The sequence below is a fragment of the Eleutherodactylus coqui genome, chromosome 2 (genome assembly GCF_035609145.1).
Source record: "Eleutherodactylus coqui strain aEleCoq1 chromosome 2, aEleCoq1.hap1, whole genome shotgun sequence".
Lineage (NCBI taxonomy): Eukaryota > Metazoa > Chordata > Amphibia > Anura > Eleutherodactylidae > Eleutherodactylus > Eleutherodactylus coqui.
In genome coordinates, this window is record NC_089838.1 from 213258337 (window position 1) to 213279416 (window position 21080).

The 21080-nt window shown below is 42.1% G+C and overlaps 2 protein-coding genes across 2 annotated transcripts in view; both read left to right on the forward strand.

Moving 5' to 3' along the window:
• The window catches only part of LOC136612242 (long-chain fatty acid transport protein 2-like), a 42973-nt gene extending 27614 nt beyond the window's left edge, over nucleotides 1–15359 (forward strand). The window contains exons 7-11 of the mRNA XM_066592454.1: nucleotides 5225–5315; nucleotides 8299–8497; nucleotides 11095–11192; nucleotides 12225–12355; nucleotides 14957–15359. Coding sequence (XP_066448551.1) covers nucleotides 5225–5315; nucleotides 8299–8497; nucleotides 11095–11192; nucleotides 12225–12355; nucleotides 14957–15133 — 696 coding nt within the window. The 3' untranslated portion in view covers nucleotides 15134–15359. The remainder of the gene's footprint in view (nucleotides 1–5224; nucleotides 5316–8298; nucleotides 8498–11094; nucleotides 11193–12224; nucleotides 12356–14956) is intronic.
• A 3870-nt stretch (nucleotides 15360–19229) lies between these two features.
• LOC136610070 (long-chain fatty acid transport protein 2-like) overlaps nucleotides 19230–21080 on the forward strand; it is a 31900-nt gene continuing 30049 nt past the window's right edge. Inside the window, exon 1 of the mRNA XM_066589337.1 lies at nucleotides 19230–19584. Within this exon, the coding sequence (XP_066445434.1) occupies nucleotides 19230–19584 (355 nt within the window). The remainder of the gene's footprint in view (nucleotides 19585–21080) is intronic.

A 21080-nucleotide genomic window follows, 5' to 3' on the forward strand; every position in this document is an offset into this window, starting at 1 on the left:
ACCAGTAGTGCACAAACAGAACGCTGTAATTAAATGTGCCGCTTATTGGCCTGTGGTTGGAGGCTGACTTCGCTTACGGAACGCACAGCAGAGTCAGGAAAGAATTTTGCGCAAGCCTGTAGTGAGACGTAGGTGCCTATGACTGAGCTATTGGAATTCACAGCGCTCAAGCAGTCAAGTGGCCAAACGCCACTAGTAGGCCTTAAGTGTTTTGCTTCTATTTTTTGAAAGTCTGAGTTGAGACAGCAGACAGATACTGTAGGCAGCGTATATATGTATACTGTTTCTCTGTGGACGGGATGACGGCGGTGATGTCACAGGCAATGCAGAGTCAGGAAACAATTTAGCGCACGCCTGTAGTGAGACGTAGGTGCGTATGACTGAGCTAGTGGAATTCACAGCGCTCAAGCAGTCAAGTGGCCAAACGCCACTAGTAGGCCTTAAGTGTTTTGCTTCTATTTTTTGAAAGGCTGAGTTGAGACAGCAGACAGATACTGTAGGCAGCGTATATATGTATACTGTTTCCCTGTGGACGGGATGACGGCGGTAATGTAACGGGCAACGCAGAGCCAGGAAACGATTTAGTGCACACCTGTAGTGAGACATAGGTGCGTATGTCTCAGCTAGTGGAATTCACAGCGCTGAAGCAGTCAAGTGGCCAAACGCCACTAGTAGGCCTTAAGTGTTTTGCTTCTATTTTTTGAAAGGCTGAGTTGAGATAGCAGACAGATACTGTAGGCAGCGCATATATGTATACTGTTTCCCTGTGGACGGGATGACGGCGGTGATGTCACGGGCAACGCAGATCCAGGAAACAGTTTAGCGCACGCCTGTAGTGAGACGTAGGTGCGTATGTCTCAGCTAGTGGAATTCACAGCGCTGAAGCAGTCAAGTGGCCAAATGCCACTAGTAGGCCTTAAGTGTTTTGCTTCTATTTTTTGAAAGGCTAAGTTGAGACAGCAGACAGATACTGTAGGCAGCGTATATATGTATACTGTTTCCCTGTGGACGGGATGATGGCGGTGATGTCACGGGCAACGCAGAGCCAGGAAACAGTTTTGCGCAAACCTGCTGTAACACTTAGCTGCGTATTAATTAGGACTACTACCCCCAGCAGACACGCAGTACACTGAGGACGGTCACAGGCAGCCCAAATATATTTTTTTTCCCAAATTTATTTGAAAAAGCCCACTGCCTATATAGACAGTATATCTCTTTCACCTTTCCCACTGTCCCTGCCTCACCAGTACTGGCCCTATACTATGTACAATGACTGCAGACTGAGGACGCAACGGTCTGCACGGCCGATATACAAAAAAAAAAAAAATGTGCAACACTGCAAAAAGCAGCCTCAACAGTACTGCACACGGTCAGATGTGGCCCTAAGAAGGACCGTTGGGGTTCTTCAAGCCTAAGATAACTCCTAACGCTCTCCCTATAGCAGCAGCAGCATCAGTAGCACTTTCCCTGATCTCTGTCAGAATGCATCTGTGGCGAGCCGTGGGCGGAGCAGATTTAAATACTCGGGTGACACCTGATCTCCCCAGCCACTCACTGCAGGGGGGTGGTATAGGGCTGGAACGTCGCAGGGGGAAGTTGTAATGCCTTCCCTGTCTTTCTATTGACCAGAAAAGCGCGCTAATGTCTCAGAGATGAAAGTGAAAGTAACTCGAACATCGCGTGGTCCTCGCCTCGAGTAACGAGCATCTCGAACACGCTAATACTCGAACGAGTATCAAGCTCGGACGAGTACGTTCGCTCATCTCTAGTCAAAACCTAAAGGCAATACAACGAATTGTATCATAGGATGAAATGTGGATTACATTCATGGTGGCCTCTCTCCCATTACCTCACCATTGTTCTAAAGAAACAGCATTTTGTATATTCCTGTTTTACTGTAAGACTCTATCAGTGAATATTGTGAGACCCTAATGTACTGTATCCGAGGGCACCCTGTAAGCCAATATCATGGTGAAACGCAATATATTACAATAGGAAAACATTTGTCCAATTGTTTCACACTAAATTATGTCGCCAAAATGAAAAGCTACTAAACCCCCGAATAAGCATTTTTCTTCTAGGCATTTGCTTTATCTAAAGCGACCCTCCAGGCCGGGACAAAGATGGCCGTGCCACGTCTCTGACTACCGGATGCACATTGTGCATAGTATGCATCGGTAATCTAGACCAGTGTTCCCCAACTCCAGTCCTCAGGGACCGCCAACAGGTCATGTTTTCAGGATTTCCTCAGTGTTACACAGGTGATGTAATTATTGTCAGGGCCTCAGACATTGCCGCAGGTGTTCTTACTATAGGATATCCTGAAAACATGACCTGTTGGTGGTCCCTGAGGACTGGAGTTGGGGACCTCAGATCTAGACACTACATGCTGTCTGACTGGCAGCACGGCTCATGTGGGCAGCACTGGTTAATCAATGCAGGTCTAGTGTCTTAGACTAATGATGCATAGAGATATACAGTGTGCATCGGGTAGTCAGAGATGCTGATGTGGCCCAGGTTTCTCCAGGTCTGGGGGGATTGCTTAATCAGGTATAGCTATTTTTAAGCCCTTTCATCCTGTACCTTCTTAAGAAATTATGCCTGCACTGAGAGAAGGACATCATTTCAAGATCAGCTTCCTTATATCCACATGATTAAGGCAGCAATGTTGAACATTTTACACGTTTCCATGACTCTGCTGATTATATGAGAGGTTTATCACAGGAATGTTCATTTTTATTGGCTTGTGAGCAATTTATTCCGTATTGGAATGAAGGGAATGTCCATTCAGAAACCAGAAGGCCACTTGGTGAATGGGAATTTTTATAAAAATTGGAGACTATAACAGTGTCTGCAGTAATGTTCCCCAATCTCCAACCATCTCAAATCTCCAAGCAGTGACTTAGAGGCCACATCAGACTTTTAGGCTCCCTACATGTGGCTCCGTAGCTAGATGGCAGCCCTAAGTACTGTTCTTCTCTAGTAGAACAAGGAATGTCTTAGTACTGAGACTTAGCACTATAGCCAAAACCATATTACTAGCATTTAGGGAACCTATTGCCAAGTTCATGCTGCCCAAACCAAGGGCAACATGATCCCAGAGCAGGTATGCACAGTGTCCCTTATTTTTCAACTTTCTAAAAGTTTAGCTTCCACCCTCCTATCTTGTTCCAATGAACCAAAAAATGATCTGTGCAAAATTTTAGCTTGATCGGACAACTGCGTGGTAACCTTGAAGTTTTGAAATTTTCGCCCTGAAAATCATTTTTTCCGATTTAAATTTTTTTTTTGTTATTTTATTTATTATTTACCTATAAGCCCTAGAAATGGAAAATAATACGAGTTAATTTAATTAGCAAATTAATTTAATTAGCATTGTAAAAACTTAAGCTGGCGCTACAATGCGATTTGCACATTGCACAATAACGTTGCATGCAGTACTTTTCCTGCGTTAAAAGTCAAACTTCAAAGTATGTTTTATTCAGAAACACGACAGTGTTTCAGAATAAACACTCTTGGGGTAACAGGCAGACCTGGCCCAGGTTCATGCTGGTTTGGACAGCATGAACCTGGTGATGGGTTCCCTTTTAAGACTAGGGTAAGCTATAAAAGGTTGGAGGCCTTTTGATTAACTGAATAGTGACTATTAGGCATCATAATATATGCAATATAATAACCCTCATAATTACATTTTATTGTTGAGCTCAGTTTTAAAAAAATCATTTCCATATCTATTGTTCTTTATATTCATGGTACCCCATTTTGTATTGATATCATGAGTAGATAGGATCAATGGATAAGACTAGTCAATACAAACAACACAAGTGAATACAAATAACATATCCTGCAGCAGGATTAAATTTTTTAAAAGGCAATAATAGGCCATACTAGGGTGACATGCTGGAAGTGACAACTCTTCTATAGGTTTACTGCTAGCAATTATTAGGAAATTATATAATACCAGTGTTTCTGGTGGCGCGATGCGCCACACAGCTCTGCTACATGCAGTTCACACACACACAGCTCTTCTACATGCATGTCACACACACACAGCACTGCTACATGTACAACACATACAGCTCTGCTACAAACATTCTTCATACAACAGGGATGAAAAGCAGCACAGCAGAGTCCTGCACACACTGATCACCCCCTGATCATGTGTCCCCAGACTGCTCCCACACACGTGACTGATCACATGACAGTGACATCATGACAGGGCCTGTAAGCGCATGGCTGCTGTAATTGTTTGTTAGCATTCCATCCCCTACAAACCCCCTGCAGCCTCAGTTGCTATGGAATACTAATGAACACCTAGCTGGAAAGTAGCAGTGTGCTTACAGCACCTTTTAATGATGTCACTGTCATGTGATGAGGGGTGGAGCATGTAAATCACTCTTGCTCCTCCCCTGATCATCCAGAGTGAGTTACATGCTCCGCCCCTAATTGCATAACAGTGACGCCATCACAGGTCCATCATCCGGAGGTCATCCCGAGTGAGTTATGCATCCCCTACAAAGCCCTGCGGCCTCAGTTGCTATGGAATATGACTTGTGATGACATCAGTCATGTGATCAGGGGTGAAGCATGTAATTCATGTGATCAGGAGCAGAGCATGTAATTCACTCACGGACGGACAAGTAATCGTTAGTAGTTTGAGTTACACATAACCATATGATAAAATAGATAAATTACTAGACTATTTGACATGAATACATCAAGTTGTTCGCATTGTTCGGCTAGTTAATTATTTTGCTGATACCAGCCACCAAGTATGGGAGCATTAATGCAGGCCAACAATTTGCCTGCAGTATCGAGTGTTGATTAAAAAAAAATGTTGATAGGCGTAGGCACCCATTCACTGCTGTTTAAACATGGCAGATCGACTTTATGGGGATTGCCAATATGTTTGTCTCAATACATCTAGCATTGGTCGGCTGCAAATCTCTTGCATTACATAGGGTGATGTGCAGCCAACCAGCAAGCATTTTTATGCCCACATACACGAGCAAATCAGCCAATGAATGGGCCTTTGTACATTTGTTGACTGATCTCTTGCACATTTAAACAAGTCAATTATCGGAGAAACAAACATTCAGGTGAATGGTACACAATTTGCAACAATATTAGTGACACTAATAGTACGGGATATATGAGATATATTAAAACTATAAAAAAGCAGCATGGGAAGGTCTAACTCTTGCCATACTTTACAATCTTTCAGCTTTTCCATCCTTTTGAAGTTATTAAATTTGATGTGGAAAAAAATGAACCAGTTCGAGATCTCACAGGACACTGTATCAGAGTGGCAAGAGGTATGGACATTTGTACTACTTAAAGGGTCTCTAGGAGACATGTCAGGAGATCTGCTATACTGTACGATAGACTGACCAAATTTTCAATATAATTCACTTTATTGTAGTAGGACTTACTCCTGAGTTAAGACCCATTTACACGGAGAGATTATTGTTCTGGTCGTTCAAAGCCTTGCGCTCTCACAGGGTTTTGAACGATAATCATCCAGTGTAAAAGCATGCAGAAACTGAATGACCGGACAAGAATTGTTCAGTTGTTCAGGATTTTAAGCATGCTTAAAACTGAACAGGAGAGGGGCAGGGGGAGCGGGAAGAGAACTCTCCTCCAGCTGCCCTGCCTCCCTGCTGGCCGCACTGTGAGTGATTCAGTGATACTAGCTCCTAAGTAAAAGCACGGGAGCGAGTATACACGGTGACGATTGTCAGGCATCGTTTGCTTGACACTTGTCCCATGTAAAAGGGCCTTTAGACTAGTGACATTTAATAGAGAATTTACTTTATCACTGTGAATTTCACCTAACATCTCATTTTCCTTTAGCGAAAAATACTATTTAACAGATTTGCATTTTCCTCATCCCCTTCTACAATTATTCCCTGCTTACTTTTTAAAGGGCCAACACTTTCTGTTTTAATCTAATCTTTTTTTAAGCTAGTAGTATAATTTGGACACTCCATGCAGAACTATACAATTGCAAAAAAAAGTAAGTGAACCATTGAGAAATACCTGGATTTCTGTATTGATTACAAATGAAATGTGGTCTGTTTTGTTACCAAGTCTCAATTATAGACAAAAAGAATCTAACTAAACTAATAACACACAAACCGTTGTACCAGTCATGTCTTTTATGGGGCACATTAAATAAATACCAACAGTGCTAAAAGAAAAACTGAACTCTTGAATTTAACACCTGTAGATCCCACAGAGTGGATGTCGATTCATTGTGCCACACATTGGTTTGGTCTAAACAGTGCGCTTTGACAGCGAAGCATGTTCTATCTTTGTCCGTTTTCAACCCTGCTTCCATTGAGACAAATGGGCAACGGTTTCAGCACTGCCGAAAATGCTGTTAAACTTGGTACTGTGTTTTTGGCAGTGCTAAACGCCCTAGCTATACTACTTGAGGGAACAAAAAAAATCAATATTTACCTTGCAGGTGCCATCGGTGGCCCCGCCAGTGTTTTCAGAGCGTCGGGTCAGCTACTGGGCACTCGTCAAGCCGGCAAAGCATCTATTGCTAGTGACGGGGATTGAATTCGCCGCCTCCCAACAAGAGAGTGTTCTGATTGGCTGAATCGGCTGATTGACAGCCCTCTCGGTCAATCACAGCCAGCACTGGATGCACCAGTCACTCAGCCGATTTAGCCAATGAGAGCAATCTCTTGCTGGGAAGTGGCAAATTCAATCCACGTCACTAGGAATAGATGCTTTGCCGGCTTGACAAGTGCCCAGCAGCTGGTATGAAGCTCCGAAAATACCTGTGGGGACACCTGCAAGGTGAGGATTGATTTTTTTCTTCAGCATCCTTGGCTGCCATGCAGCCAAAACGCCTGCATAACACATGCCAGCGCTGCTGAAACTGGGCTGAATCTGCAGTAAATGCAGCATTGAAAAACGCTGCGTTTTATGCAAACGCCTGTGTGAGGGAGGCCTTATTCCAAAAGGTTTGCCTGCTTTTTCTTGAAACGGTATATAGTGTAAAGCCTCATGTCCATGGGCAGGTCTGATTCCGCATGTGGGGAGCCTGCAGCAGAATGCGACCCTGTGCCTGGCCGGCATCCGCTTGTGTACCTCCTTTTATTTATTTTCTGTCCTGTGGATGGTCCACGCAACTCGCCGTCAATCACGCACAGTACAGATTTTATTTTTAACTCCTGCTTTTCCCGCGGAATCCGCGGGCCGTTCGGGCAGGAACTGCAGTAAAATGTAGCATGCTGTGATTTTTTAATTTATTTTTTTCTGCGAGCGGAAACAGCAATTGGTTTTCGCTCGTGTGCATGAAAAATCATTTTACCATAGCATGCTATGGAGGGTTATTCCTGTGGAATCCTGAGGCAGACACCGGCTCCGGATTCTGCAGCAAAGATCTGCCCGTGTGCATGAGGCCTTATGCCTAGTATATGGCCTGAAAGTATTGTGCATGACAGAGTGATGCAAAGAGGGCAAATCTCTGTGACATACTTCGTTATGCCTAGTCCACTTAGGCCGCCTGTCCATGGGCATTGCGGAATATCGCTAGCGATATTTCGCCGCACGGGAGCAGGGGAGAGAACTGTCAGTTCTCCAGGGTGAGACTATCCGATGGATAGGCTCACCTCAGAGAATTGCGGGAAGTTGTGGCATGCCATGATTTGCTGCCTGTGATTGGAGAATGGCTATGATTCTCCACTCATGGACAGGGGGACTGCGCTTTCCATAGCAATGTTATGGAAATCGTTCAGTGTGTTCCCCGCAGCCGGTATATCGCTGTGCTGAACGCAGTGCATAATCGCCTGTGGACAGGAGCTCTAACCACGTATCAGTTTTGCCTGGAGTTTTTCTTTAAATAAACTGGTCACCCCCAATATGCATCATAAACTGTTGTTATGGTGCTGTTCGGTGAGTTGATGGGAAGTCGTGAGATGTAACTTTAAAGCTTGCACAAAACTAACACAAAAATAAAACCCATTAATTGTAATGGCGACTTTTCACTTTGAAGCCATGCTGCGAAATGGAATAATTGTAGAATGTTCTATTTTTGTGCGAGTCTCGCATGAGAATAGAACATGCAGATCTGCGGTCTCCCACACAGCACATGGACAGAGTGTCCGTGTGCTGTGCAATGTGTTTTGCACTCAAGAAGGACGAGCATTACTAGCTGTCGCCCCTGTGAATGTATCCTTAGTTTATGGTGCTGCTCAGAGGTAACAAGTTTCCTTTAATGACTATTTTATTAATAGTTAATACATTATGATTTAAATGGTTAATATTTTCACTGTAACTTAGGTGAGACTGGGCTGCTGATTGGAAAACATGTTGCCAGCAATCCATTTCATGGTTATGCAGGAAATGAAAGCCAAACAGAAAAGAAGAGACTTCACAATGTACTTAAAAAAGGAGATGTGTATTTTAACACTGGAGATTTGGTTGTGATTGACAAAGAAGGCTTCATTTTCTTTCAGGATCGTGTAGGAGACACATTTCGGTAAATACTTTTAGAAATTGGTTCAATCCAATTATGTAGTCCTCATTTAGGGCTCCTCCTTCCGCGCGTTGTGAGAAGCACAAATCTTGCACGAATATGAACCCCATTCTTTTGAAAGAGGTCCTATACATACATGAGCAACTTTTCTCCCCACATTGCATCGCAGTGCGGAAAAAAATCGCATCAAGTCCTATCTTTGAGCATTCCCTTGGAACACACTGCCCATTGTTTTCAGTAAGGCCAGAAAACACATCATGCAGCGTGCAATTTGCATGCGAGTGTGATGAAAAGTTTCCCATTGAGAACAATGGGAAACACTTGCCGATCCTCTGACGTGGCTGAAAGCTGTACCAGGGGATTAGCAACTGTACTGAAGTGATGGAGGGCTATTTTGACACAAACTCTTCACATTCGTGGGTACATCGCACATTCCCAAGCGTGATATCTGCCCGACTTTCATGGCCTGATATCCCACTTGGCCGTGTGAAACTAGACTTACACTACACTTTTTTCCCGCATTTTAAAGCACAAGTAAAAAGTGACATGCTTTTCAATCCTTTTTAATAGTATATTTTACTTTGTGCTGAATTGTAACTTTTATTTTTTTCTTGCGTTTTTAGAAATCCTCAAACAAAGCCTATGTGAAACTGTTTTGCCAAGTTGAAAGGCAACAAGTTCGGATACGGCTTTAAAGAATGACTGATGGGTTGATGCAACTCAATTTTAGTAATAAGATGATAATTGAACAAAATTATAAAATAGGTGCAAGTTAAACTATGTTACATGAAAATATGTGATGCTATGTACACTTTTACAATATTTCATAGGCAAAGGTTAAGTACTGATATCACCAAGGGATACATGAACACATTCACATTACACATGAATATACTCCCATCACAAACACATCATCTGTCTTGGAACATCAACTGCAGGAAGAGGCAGCGAAAGACAGAACCAATCCTATTTGTAGGAGCGTTCCTTAACATCATCTGTCTGGTCATCAGCTGGAGAAGTGGGCAGCAGAAAATAGAGAACCCCTGGGAAACTACACGATGAGAGAGCGTCCTTTACTTATGGGTCCATGGCTTCTGTCTTCCATGCATGGTCTCCAATCTTTTATACACTATATAATAGCTTATATACTATGCCCTAACCTGGCAGGTTTGTTTCCCTGAAGTTATCACAAATCCAAAGTGGCCACATTTAGGCCTTAGTCAGACGGGCGTTTTTTCGCGCGATATGCGCATGCGCATGCGTCCGGCGATTTTTTAAAACCATTGCTTTGCAATGGTATCGGACACATGAGCGCTTTTTATGCGCTCGTCCGATAAATTATAGAACAGAAATCGCAGATCGCACCTATCTGCGATTCCTGTTCTCTTCTCTATATGCGCTCAATGGGGCCGGCGGCAGCAGCGCCGACCCCATTGAGAACATATAGAAGACAAATCATTCTTCTCTGCCACAGCTGTAACAACTGTGGCAGAGAAGAACGATGTTTGCCCATTGAATTCAATGGAGCCGGCAATACAGCCAGCTCCATTGAAAGCAATGGGCTGCCGGCGAGCGCAGGATGAATTGTCGGGAAGGGCTTAAAGGGGTTGTCCCGCGAAACAAAGTTGGGGTATACACTTCTGTATGGCCATATTAATGCACTTTGTAATGTACATTGTGCATTAATTATGAGCCATACAGAAGTTATTCACTTACCTGTTCCGTTGCTAGCGTCCTCGTCTCCATGGTGCCATCTAATTTTCAGCGTCTAATCACCCGATTAGACGCGCTTGCGCAGTCCGGTCTTCTCCCTTCTGAATGGGGCCGCTCGTGCCAGAGAGCTGCTCCTCGTAGCTCCGCCCCGTCACGTGTGCCGATTCCAGCCAATCAGGAGGCTGGAATCGGCAATGGACCGCACAGAAGACCTGCGGTCCACCGAGGGTGAAGATCTCGGCGGCCATCTTCGCAAGGTAAGTAAGAAGTCACCGGAGCGCGGGGATTCGGGTAAGTACTATCCGTTTTTTTTTTTTAAACCCCTGCATCGGGTTTGTCTCGCGCCGAACGGGGGGGGCTATTGAAAAAAAAACAAAACGTTTCGGCGCGGGACAACCCCTTTAAATATATAAGCCCTTCCCTACAATTCATCCAGAAAAGTGTAAAAATAAAAAAAATCTATATACTCACCTTGTCCCGGCAGACGGAGTTCAGAGTGGCCGGCCTGCAGTGGGTGTGAAGGGGGTGCGAGTCAGACTTGCCCCCGATTGGCTCAGCGAGACAACCCCTTTAAATGTCTTGATCTGTGTTTCACAACTCTGGTCCTCGGGGCACCCCAACGGGTCATGTTTTAAGGAGATCCTATAGTAATATCCTACCTGCGGCAATGTCTGAGGCACTGACCATAATTACATCACCAGTGTAATAGTGAGGAAATCCAGAAAACATGACCTTTTGGGGTGCCCGGAGAAGTGAAGTTGTAAAACACTGCCCTAGATAATTCTAGGTAATTATTTACCCTCTTAAATCTTCAAGATGACAGTAGGAGTTATGGTCACAGGGTAAGGCTGAATTTTTAGCTTTGTTTGGTGTAATATGTTTTTCAGGTGGAAAGGTGAAAATGTTGCAACAACAGAAGTAGAAAACTTGGTGTTGATGTTGGATTTCATTGAAGAAGCCAATGTTTTTGGCGTTCTAGTGCCTCGTGAGTAGGAAATTTTGTTTTTTATCTACGTTTATTTTTAGGCATTAGGGTGCATTCAGACGACCGTATATCGGCCGGGTATTCATGCCGGCCGATATACGGCGTCTCTCTCTGCAGGGGGACGAGGCTGGAAGAGCCAGGAGCAGTGCTCTGATCTCCCACCCCCTCTCTGCCTCCTCTCCCCTGCCTCTCCGCCCCTCTGCACTATTTTCAATGAGGAGAGGCGGGACGGGGCAGAGCTAATTCCCGGGATCTTAGCCCCGCCCCCGTCCTGCCTCCTCTCATTGCAAATAGTGCAGAGGGGCATGGAGGGGGTGGAGAAGAGGCAGAGAGGGGGCGGGAGCTCAGAGCACTGCTCCTGGCTCTTCCAGCCTTCTCCCTCTGCAGAGAGAGACGCCGTATATCGGCCAGCGTGAATACCCGGCCGATATACGGTCGTCTGAATGCGCCCTTAATCTGGGCAGCAAAATGCTCAGTGTGTTTAAGCTGTATTTACTAGAAATATATACCAAACAGCACTTAACCGAGAGAATGATTGCTTTCTCAAACCACTAACAAATGTAAGAATATCACAACACATTTTATTTTATTATAGTTTGCAACATCAATAATCATTTGTGGATCCATGAAATGACACATGCATTTTTTCACAAGAAGCACTAGTTCTAGCACAGTGTATTAGTTTTGTTCAGTGTTCCTTTAAAATTGGCAGATAAAGGATCAATAGTCCCTATTCACTCAATTTACATTCTGTATAAATTTGCTTTTATTACCTAGAATATACAAATAAATAGACACTGTTATATATTTTACAAATGTACATTTTGTTCCCAGATTTTAAGTCCTATTCCTGTGCTTCATGGCTACAGCTTACAGATGGCAGCAATTATCGCCATTTAGCAGGCCACTAGTGTATTAAGCAATGATGAACCATTTGACTGGTTAAACCTTTGTTCACATCCTTAAAAGGCTCCGATTCCTCATGGAAATAAATATTAAGGTTAACATTTTAGGTAATATTCGCTGTTTTAGATAATGAAGGCAGAATTGGAATGGTGTCCATCAAGCTTAAAGAAGGAAGATACTTTGATGGGGAAAAAATGTTTGCACACGTCAATGAATATTTACCAAATTATGCCAGACCTCGGTTTGTTAGAATACAGGTAAGTCCATCTTAAAATTAAACCACTCTTAATGAGGACAACCTGATAGCCTTCCTGACACATCCTAGTAAATAATTGCATTCCCCTTAACCCCATAAGGACTAAGCGCCAGTAATATATGCTGCTTGGTCCTGAGTTTTAATCCTGCACTGTAGTAAAAATATGACACGGTATTAAAACTCCTGCAAGCAATCAGAACCCGAAGGAGAAGGCAGAAGTGGGTCTTATCTGCTTTTACCTTCTCTTTTGTAGGCTATATAAGCGCTCATTAAGCGCTATGTAGTGAATAGAGAAAGCGGAAGTTCCACTTCTGCTTTTCAACCCAGCAACCACGTGACTGCCAGGTGCCCCCTGGCATTGAGTAGAAAAAAGAGGTTCCCAGCAGCACAGCATATATCCTCACATAGAGCCAGGCAAAACAGTGTGCAAAAGCCAGTCAGGAAGCCTAAACCAGAGAGGCTCCAAGGGTGCAGTCAGGAATAAGGAAATAGTGACTGGCAGCATTCAGCAATGTAGAAAAATACAAGATTTATTTCCCCATTACAAAAATTACGGCAACGTTTCGGTCGTAATAGACCTTCCTCAAGCCAATGGCAGAGCTGATTTGGGTCTGCTAAGACCCTACAGGGGGATAATTTTTCCTATAACTGGGGCTCCAATGGATGCGCCAGTTAAGTGTAAAATAGAAAAAATGATATCAAGGGGACATGGATGTTTAATGAAATGCTTACAAAAAGAAATCTAAAAATTACAGAATAAAATAAAAACATATATAAAAAAGATGACCTACCGCTGATACCAACTTAAACCATTCACCATTCAATTGTATATCAAAATGATAATGATAGAAACAAAATGGGGAACCATTCTTGTAGTTTATAGTTGCAGTGCTAATATACTAATTTTAAAAATTAATGTAAAAAATATAATTGGCTTTTTATGCATAATAAAACAAAAAAGGGAAAAAATCTGAAAAGATTCTAAATAGCCCTACAATGTCATGGAAAAAAAACACAGCAAAAATAATTTTGGTAGCTAAAGGAAAAAAATGGGGCCTTTGATTCATTGAATGGCTGTGATTGGTTCATCGAGCATTGGCTCTGATTGGCTGAGCCATGGCACTCAAGAACCAATCATAGCCAGCTCTTTATGGAGGCAAGGATTTTGATACTCCAATCCAGGAAAGGTTGGCAGAAGACTAAAGACGAGTGTCGGAGGTCAAGAGGAAATCCGCGCCTCTTAGGTATTATATTTTATTTTGGTTTTTTTACTGCAGCTAGGGCTTTTACAGTATGATTTCCTACTGTAAAATTTGCATTGCACTACACAAAAACTGTGTTTTTATGCGATGCAAGAGAAAGGAAAGCTCCATAGGGAAACATGAGCTACAAAAAATTCGCAAATCGCAGCTGTATAGAGCATGCCCTATTTTGTAGTCTCACAATGTTGCAAACTACAAAACATTATTCATGTGGAAGAACCCATAGGAAAGCATGGGTTATACATACATGCGATTTTGTAGCACTGTTGTATTGCGACAATTGCGCGATAAAGTCGCCCGTGTGGAAGTGGCCTTATTGACAACTGGGCTCCCACTGAAATGGCTGGGATTGGAGAAAACCAATCCCTGCCATTTAAGGCCTTTAAATGCAATGGTCAATACAAAGGGAGGGAGTCACCTCATTGTTTCCCCATTATTCAACTGCGGGTGTTTATGGTTGCTATGGTACATGTACACTACCAATCGAAAGTTTTAGAAAGTTTTTCAGTTATTTTGACATTAACACGGTTATAGTTCAGCAAATGTGAAATTGTTCAAAAGTCAGTTAAAAACATAAAAAATACTATGAAATTTTATTCTGAAATGCAACAAAAATCTGAATTTCTGATTTTGACCAAAAAGCTTTTTTTCAAGGAACACATCAAGGACAGCTGCTTTGCAGTACAGAAAGCCATTTATGGTTTGAAATTGGATGCAAACTATTCTTATAGGTGTCTCAACTTTTGTAGACTACTTTCAAACCCTCTGATTCTAAATAATCAGTGTTGGTACAGACTGCATTATAAAACCCTCTAGGGCAGGATTTGGACAGTTTTGCTTTTCAGGACAGAGCACATTGCTATAATCAAAAGAAAATGGCAATTAATAGGAGAACACAGACAGATTACTCTTAGAGTTATAGGTCAATCCTACAGAGAAATTGCCAAGAAAGCCAAGGTGGCAGTCAATATAGTTTCCTAAACCATCAAAAAGCACTTGGAACTGGAGGAAACTCTGACAGGAAAAGAAAGTGGATGACAAGTTTTTGAGAGTCAACAGATTGCGTGATTGGCGCTTGACAACACAAAATCTGCAAGCACAGCTTAATGCTGAAAAAAACAAACAAGTTTCCATTTAAATTGTGAAGAGAAGATTTCTATCTACAGGTTTGACAGGTATCAATAAGAAAGCCACTGCAAGAATCACAAAATAATAAAAATTCTAGTCATTTCATCCTCCCCCCCCCCCCCCCCCCAAATAACTCTAGTATGCATGAGCTGTCAAGGAAGTACTGAGGTTGCATACTGTAACTAACTATCTTTAATTGTTTAACTCTACAGGAGTCGATAGAAGTTACCGGCACGTACAAGAAATTTAAAATGAATCTGGTCAAAGATGGCTTCAATCCATTCTGTATCAAAGACGACCTATATTTCTTGGACGATAGTTACAGAACTTACAGGCCACTTGATCAACAGATTTACAAAGATATTTTGGAAAAGAAAATTAAACTTTAGAATAGAAGGTTGATACAAATTGCTCTTCTGCATTGTGGTGAAGGGTGTTTTTTATCTTGATATTAAGATATTACAAACTAGCATATCATAAGTATTTAAGAAAGTAAAGCAAAAAGTGGAGGCCTGTAGAAATCAGTCAGAATTAAGCACAAAAAATGAATGTCCATGATGTTCAAGTAAATTAATGAACTAATTTAATGTCTGGACACAAACAATAAACTTTATAGAAAACTAAGTCTCCATCTACATCCATTGGCTCTTGTCTTAATCAAATATATTATTGTTTCAATATATCTGCATTCTGTATGTACTTTTAACACAAGGATAAGTCATAGAACAAAGTTTCTTCGTTTATTCCCATGGATTGTTGCTATTGTTGTGTGCTTTGTCTCTTAAGCTCTTTCCACACTGCATCTGCAACGTTTCTCCGAGGTTTCTGTCAAGAGGACTTCTGATTTAACAGATGCCACTTAGTGGCATACCAGCCCCTCATAGACTGCTATTATAAAAAAGTATACTTTTTAAAAATTTACTGTATATCTCTGTATGTAACAGTGCAGTGTGCTGTGCTATTCCATGTAGTAATAGAAAGGCAATTGGCCACCATCACTTTACCTTGAATGTACACTGGAGACAGAATTTTAAAGAGACTACGTAAATGGCAGGAATATAACTTTTAGGCCACAGTTTAGCAATGGTAACCATACTGTGAGGGGTTCATGGTTTTCCGTCACCAGAATATACGGCATTATTGGGACTCAAGTGACAGAGTCAACCTTTCTAATCACATGCATGATAGCAACCTGTAGATAAGCCATTGTGTTTTTGAAATCAGCCAAAAAACTTTTGGAAGCACAAATGTGCTGCACTACGAGAACATATTGTCCCACATGTATTATTAATAGAGAATTTTAGGGAGCGTAATAAGTTACAGTTGCACTTAATTTATTAACAGACACATGACAATAAATCTTGTACATTTTGTAGTAATGTCTGAATTTTTTTTTCCTGCCTGCTATAAGTCCACTGGAACAACTCATTTGTATTTTTTTTTAACTTTTGCATTTGGTAAATGAGTCTAAAAGGTCATTTACAACTTGACAATCCCAACCTTGATTATTAAGGTGCAAAAGGGTTAAAGTATATCCACAGGGTAAGTAATTTGAAGCATTTAACATCTGCCGTAGATTTGCTGTAGAATTTGTGGTGCAATCCATAGCAGATTCTCAGCAGAATCCACGTGTATTAAGGCCCATTTAGACACAACGATTATTGCTCAAAAGCCGTCTTTTGAGCGATAATCGTTGTGTGTAATTGCTCTGACATCTTGCAGTTTTCGTTAAGCCATCACTCATCATTGTCTTTCTACATGCTGAAAGACAACGATGAGCCTTATCAGGGATTCACAGCGGGATACAGCTGATACTATTGTTTCAGCTGTATCCTGCTCCCTGATGACAAACTGGCTATGAAGAACAGAGCGGTCCAGCTCTGTTCTCCATACCCCGCACGGAGCGCTCGGCTGTATAACAGCCGGGTGCATCATGCACAGAACAGCTGGATGCAGAAGACAAGCTGGACACCCCACTTGTCTTCTGCATCCTCCGCTGGGAGCGCTCGGCTGTATGACAGCTGGGTGCTCCCAGCGGGGAACAGCTGGATGCAGAGAACAAGCGGCCCCTCGCTTGTTCTCTGCATCCTCTGCTTGGAGCGCTTGGCTGTATAACAGCTGGGCGCTCTATGCAGAGAACAGCTGGATGCAGAAGACAAGTGAGGATACCCTGCTTGTCTTCTGCATCCTCCGCTGGGAGCGCTCGGCTGCATGACAGCCGGCCAATCCCAGTGGGGAACAGCTGGATGCAGAGAACAAGCGCACCCCCGCTTGTCTTCTGCATCCTCCGGAGCGCAAGGTGATCTCTCAACGTTTGAGCGATCATCATGCGATGTAAATGACACAACGATTATCGCTCAAAAGACATATTTTGAGCGATAATCGTTGTCTCTAAATGGGCCTTTACATGCAGATTTTGCTACAGATTCGGCTGTGGATTTCACCCCACTCATTACAAGGGATGAAATCTGCAAAGTGGGGAAACCGATGGTATCATTTTATGTAGATGGGAGGGCACCCTAAATTGCTCTATTATGTTATGGGGACACAGAAGCATTATTAATTTGTAGGGGTACAAAGGGGAAACTAGTGCTTTGGAGGCACAGGAGGTACTATTACTTGTAGGGGTATGGAAGGAGCACTATTTGGGATATATCACAATATAAACCCCATTCTTTTGAATGGGGTCATACATATGAGCGATTTTTCCTATCTATCCAGGTGGCAGTATTGTACAGTGTGCTAGTTGCACGTGTGTGCGATGCGATGTCTCCACAAAGTGATGTAAGGTGGAAGAGGGGTGTAGTGTAACATTGGTCTTTGGGCTTGTGTCCATAATAGGCTTGGCCGATCGGGGAATCCAACAAGCACACACCCATCAAGAAAATCCTACATACACCCCTGCGAAGTGATAGCGGAAACAGTAGTAGCTCAGTCATGCTGCAACTCCAGGAAACGGCTGATCAATGCAGGTTCCAGGTATCGAACCTCTACCCATATTTTGTTGACCTATTCCGAGGATACAAGAAATGAACAATATATAAATAGGACTGCTCCTCAGAAGTGGAGAGCTGTGCAAGTAGATGTTTAAGAAAGAAATATATAGGTAGGGACCCGCGTGGTGTAGACAGCTGGACCCAAGGGGAACTAGCTGGCACACCTCCAGTCCCTGTACGGCAAATTGAGGAAACATTTTGGAGACCTCAAATATCCACAAACTGGGGAAAGCGTCTGGGAAGATCCGAAATTAAAGCAAATGGTTCGGTGTAACAAGAAATAAAATGGAATAAATAAAAATCTTCTGCACTTCGGTCCGTGCTATGTATGCAATGTGCTAATCCATCAATAAAAAAAATAAAATTGACACTGAATGGAGGGGTCTGATAGAACTACAGACCTCCACCCCCATTGTGGAAGCCATAGGTAGAAGGACCCTGAAACATGTTGCATTCCATTGCAGTCCACCATATCTGTCCATCCGTATGTTTCCAGTCATCATTACAGTATATCCTGATGAAAATCAATAGCAGTATCCAAGTCCTTCTACCTATTCTGTAGTTCCATCAGATCCCTCTGTTCAATAAGTGCCAATTTTATTCTTTGTTGATGGTTTGCATATTGCATACAAAGCACGGACCTAAGTGTAGGAGTTTTTTTTATTTCTTCCATTTAATTTCAAGTCTGAGGATAGGTAATCAATTTAAAAAAAATAAGCCTAGAAATCCCCTTTAAGACAACTGAGAATAAAGGATCTAAATAATCTTATATATTGCTTAAAAAATGAATAGCGGGCAGAATATGTGCTGTAGACATTCTGTATGTCTCGAGGGTTGATAAAATTAACTCCTTCACCGAGCCCTAGGTCTGCTATCATGCAAATGTGGGAGAGGTAAGGCACAGCTCTGCTCATGAATACACGGACCTATTAGATTAGTCTCAAATGTCTTTCATCGTAAAAACCCGTTTTAAGGGTTAACCCATGCAGGTACTATGCGGTCATGATGCAATAACCAGAGGGTCATGTCACTGTTCTTTTCTACAAGTCATGGCGGGGTGGAGGGGACAACAAGCTCTGGCTTATGCGGTCTTGGATTGGTGGTGTAGAATGACATGTGTATATATAGGATTTGGTTATAGTTTATAGAGAATAATACTTTGACACGGATTATTTCTCTGCAGGGAATGCATAACCTTTATTTAGTCGCGTAATGAGTTACCACATTAGTTAAGAGGTGAAAGGTATGAAATGTGATCTTTTCAGAGTTCATAGTACTGTGTGCTGCTTCATCATTTTATTGCACACACCTACCCAGCTTCATTATTCGCAATCAGGCTGTGACATAGAGTAATTGCCAGTTCTGCAGGATGCCTTTCACACGGAAAGCCTTGATTGGGATACCGCTATTATGGATGCTGAAACGTATATTTTTCCCCTATCTGTGGCAAGACCTCAGGTTCTTCTTCAGAGTAGCTGGCTATGTCCGGATGATAGAAAGAGAAGTTAAACGCTGCGCTTCCTTTTGCATGTTGGATATGTTCTTGAAACAGGTATCCATAAGACCAAACCACACATTTATCCTCTATCAAGACCAGTCGTATACTTACAAGGAGATAGATCTGAAAAGCAACCAAGCAGCATGGGCTTTAAGTCATTATGCAAAAGTGAAAAAAGGGGATTGTGTTGCCCTCTTCTTGGGCAATGAGCCTGCATATATCTGGATTTGGCTGGGACTAGCCAAGTTAGGATGCCCAATGGCTTGTATGAACTACAACATACGTTCTAAATCCTTTCTTCACTGCTTCAAGTGCTGTAAGGCAAAAGTTCTAATAGCTGCTCCAGGTAAGAGGAATCTAATATCGCATGACACCCCTAATAAGTAATAATGTATTGGTAGTAGCTGCATACAGATGGTTAGCATAGTCCAATTCATTCGACTTCTAGATATTAAGTCCAGTATTTACCAAAGTGTGCAGATATTTGGCAGCCCATGAATTCTTCTAAAGAACTGCAGATGAGATTATACAGTAAACCATCCTAAATTTAAGGGCTTAATTATTAATACGCCGCATGGCAGCAATTCTTCTTGTGCTCCTACTTTCTGCGCTGATCCTGTCCCCAGATGACCGGAGCTGCATAGGGTGACTCCTCTCAGCTTGTTCATGGCCAAAGTCTAATGTATAAAACTATTTTGTAATGTACGGGCACTTTTTGCACTTATCGTGAAGTTAGAAATAAAGTCCTACGGACTGTGGCCACATGGATTGCGAGGCAAACTTTTTGAATTAAATGATCTTGTATTAATATTCCTGTAAGAATATATTTTTTGTTACCTTGTGGTAGAAAATATTGACTGTTTCACTTAATGCTCAGTGTGTGACTTGAAGACTTGACCTGATACATTGTTGTGAATTATGCATGTCTTGCCAATGAGATTTGAAATTTCCTTTTCATAGTGGATAATTGAACCAGCTTTCCCCATTGTAATTACGAATAAATAATCTCTACTCTTATGTAGACGCGAGTGGTTACCTTGTATGTTACAGATGTATTGTGAACATGCCAACAGTACGTTCTCCTTTTCATTTTGTCCTAAAAGAATACGGAGACTCATTTATCAAAGCTATCTAAAAAATAAAAAAAATAAAAAAATGTTACCCACAGCAACCAATCAGAGCTCAGCTTTCATTTTAGCGGAACAGTTTCAGAAATGAAAGCTATGCTGCGATTGGCTGCTATGGGCAAGAAAGAGCTTTTGTTTTAGACAGTTTTGATAAATGAGACCCACTGTCTACAAAAAGATGCACAACTTATTGCTACTATTCTATGCCAGCAACGAAAGATCTTGTTGGAGAATTGAAACATTAATAATGAAAAGTTCAGCAATTTTCTGATATACTTTAATGACCAAGTTGTATTTAGAAAAAAAAATTGATTTCCTCCCTAAAGGGCTTATTCAGACAATATATGCATAAAAACGCTTGCCGCAGCGCAATGTATTTGCGCATGAAGGAGTTTGATTTTTCACGCGTGTTTGCACATATTACTGAACTTTTTGAACATGCAAGGCATGATACACCCTTTCCCTGGATTGAAAGGCTAATTAGCCTAATGAGGTCCGGATGTGTTCTTTTCTGCACATTTTGCGCAGTGTTTCATGCTTCCCCTTGCGTATTTGCGCACCTCCGGTAGGCGTCTATGGGGGCCTTTGCTGCGTAAAATACAGAGAGAGAGAGCAGGTCCTACTTTTTTTTTTTGCGCGCAAAACATAATCATGAGAGCAAACCCATTGAAATCCATGGGTTCTATTCTCTGTGTTGCATGCAGATTTTGTGCAT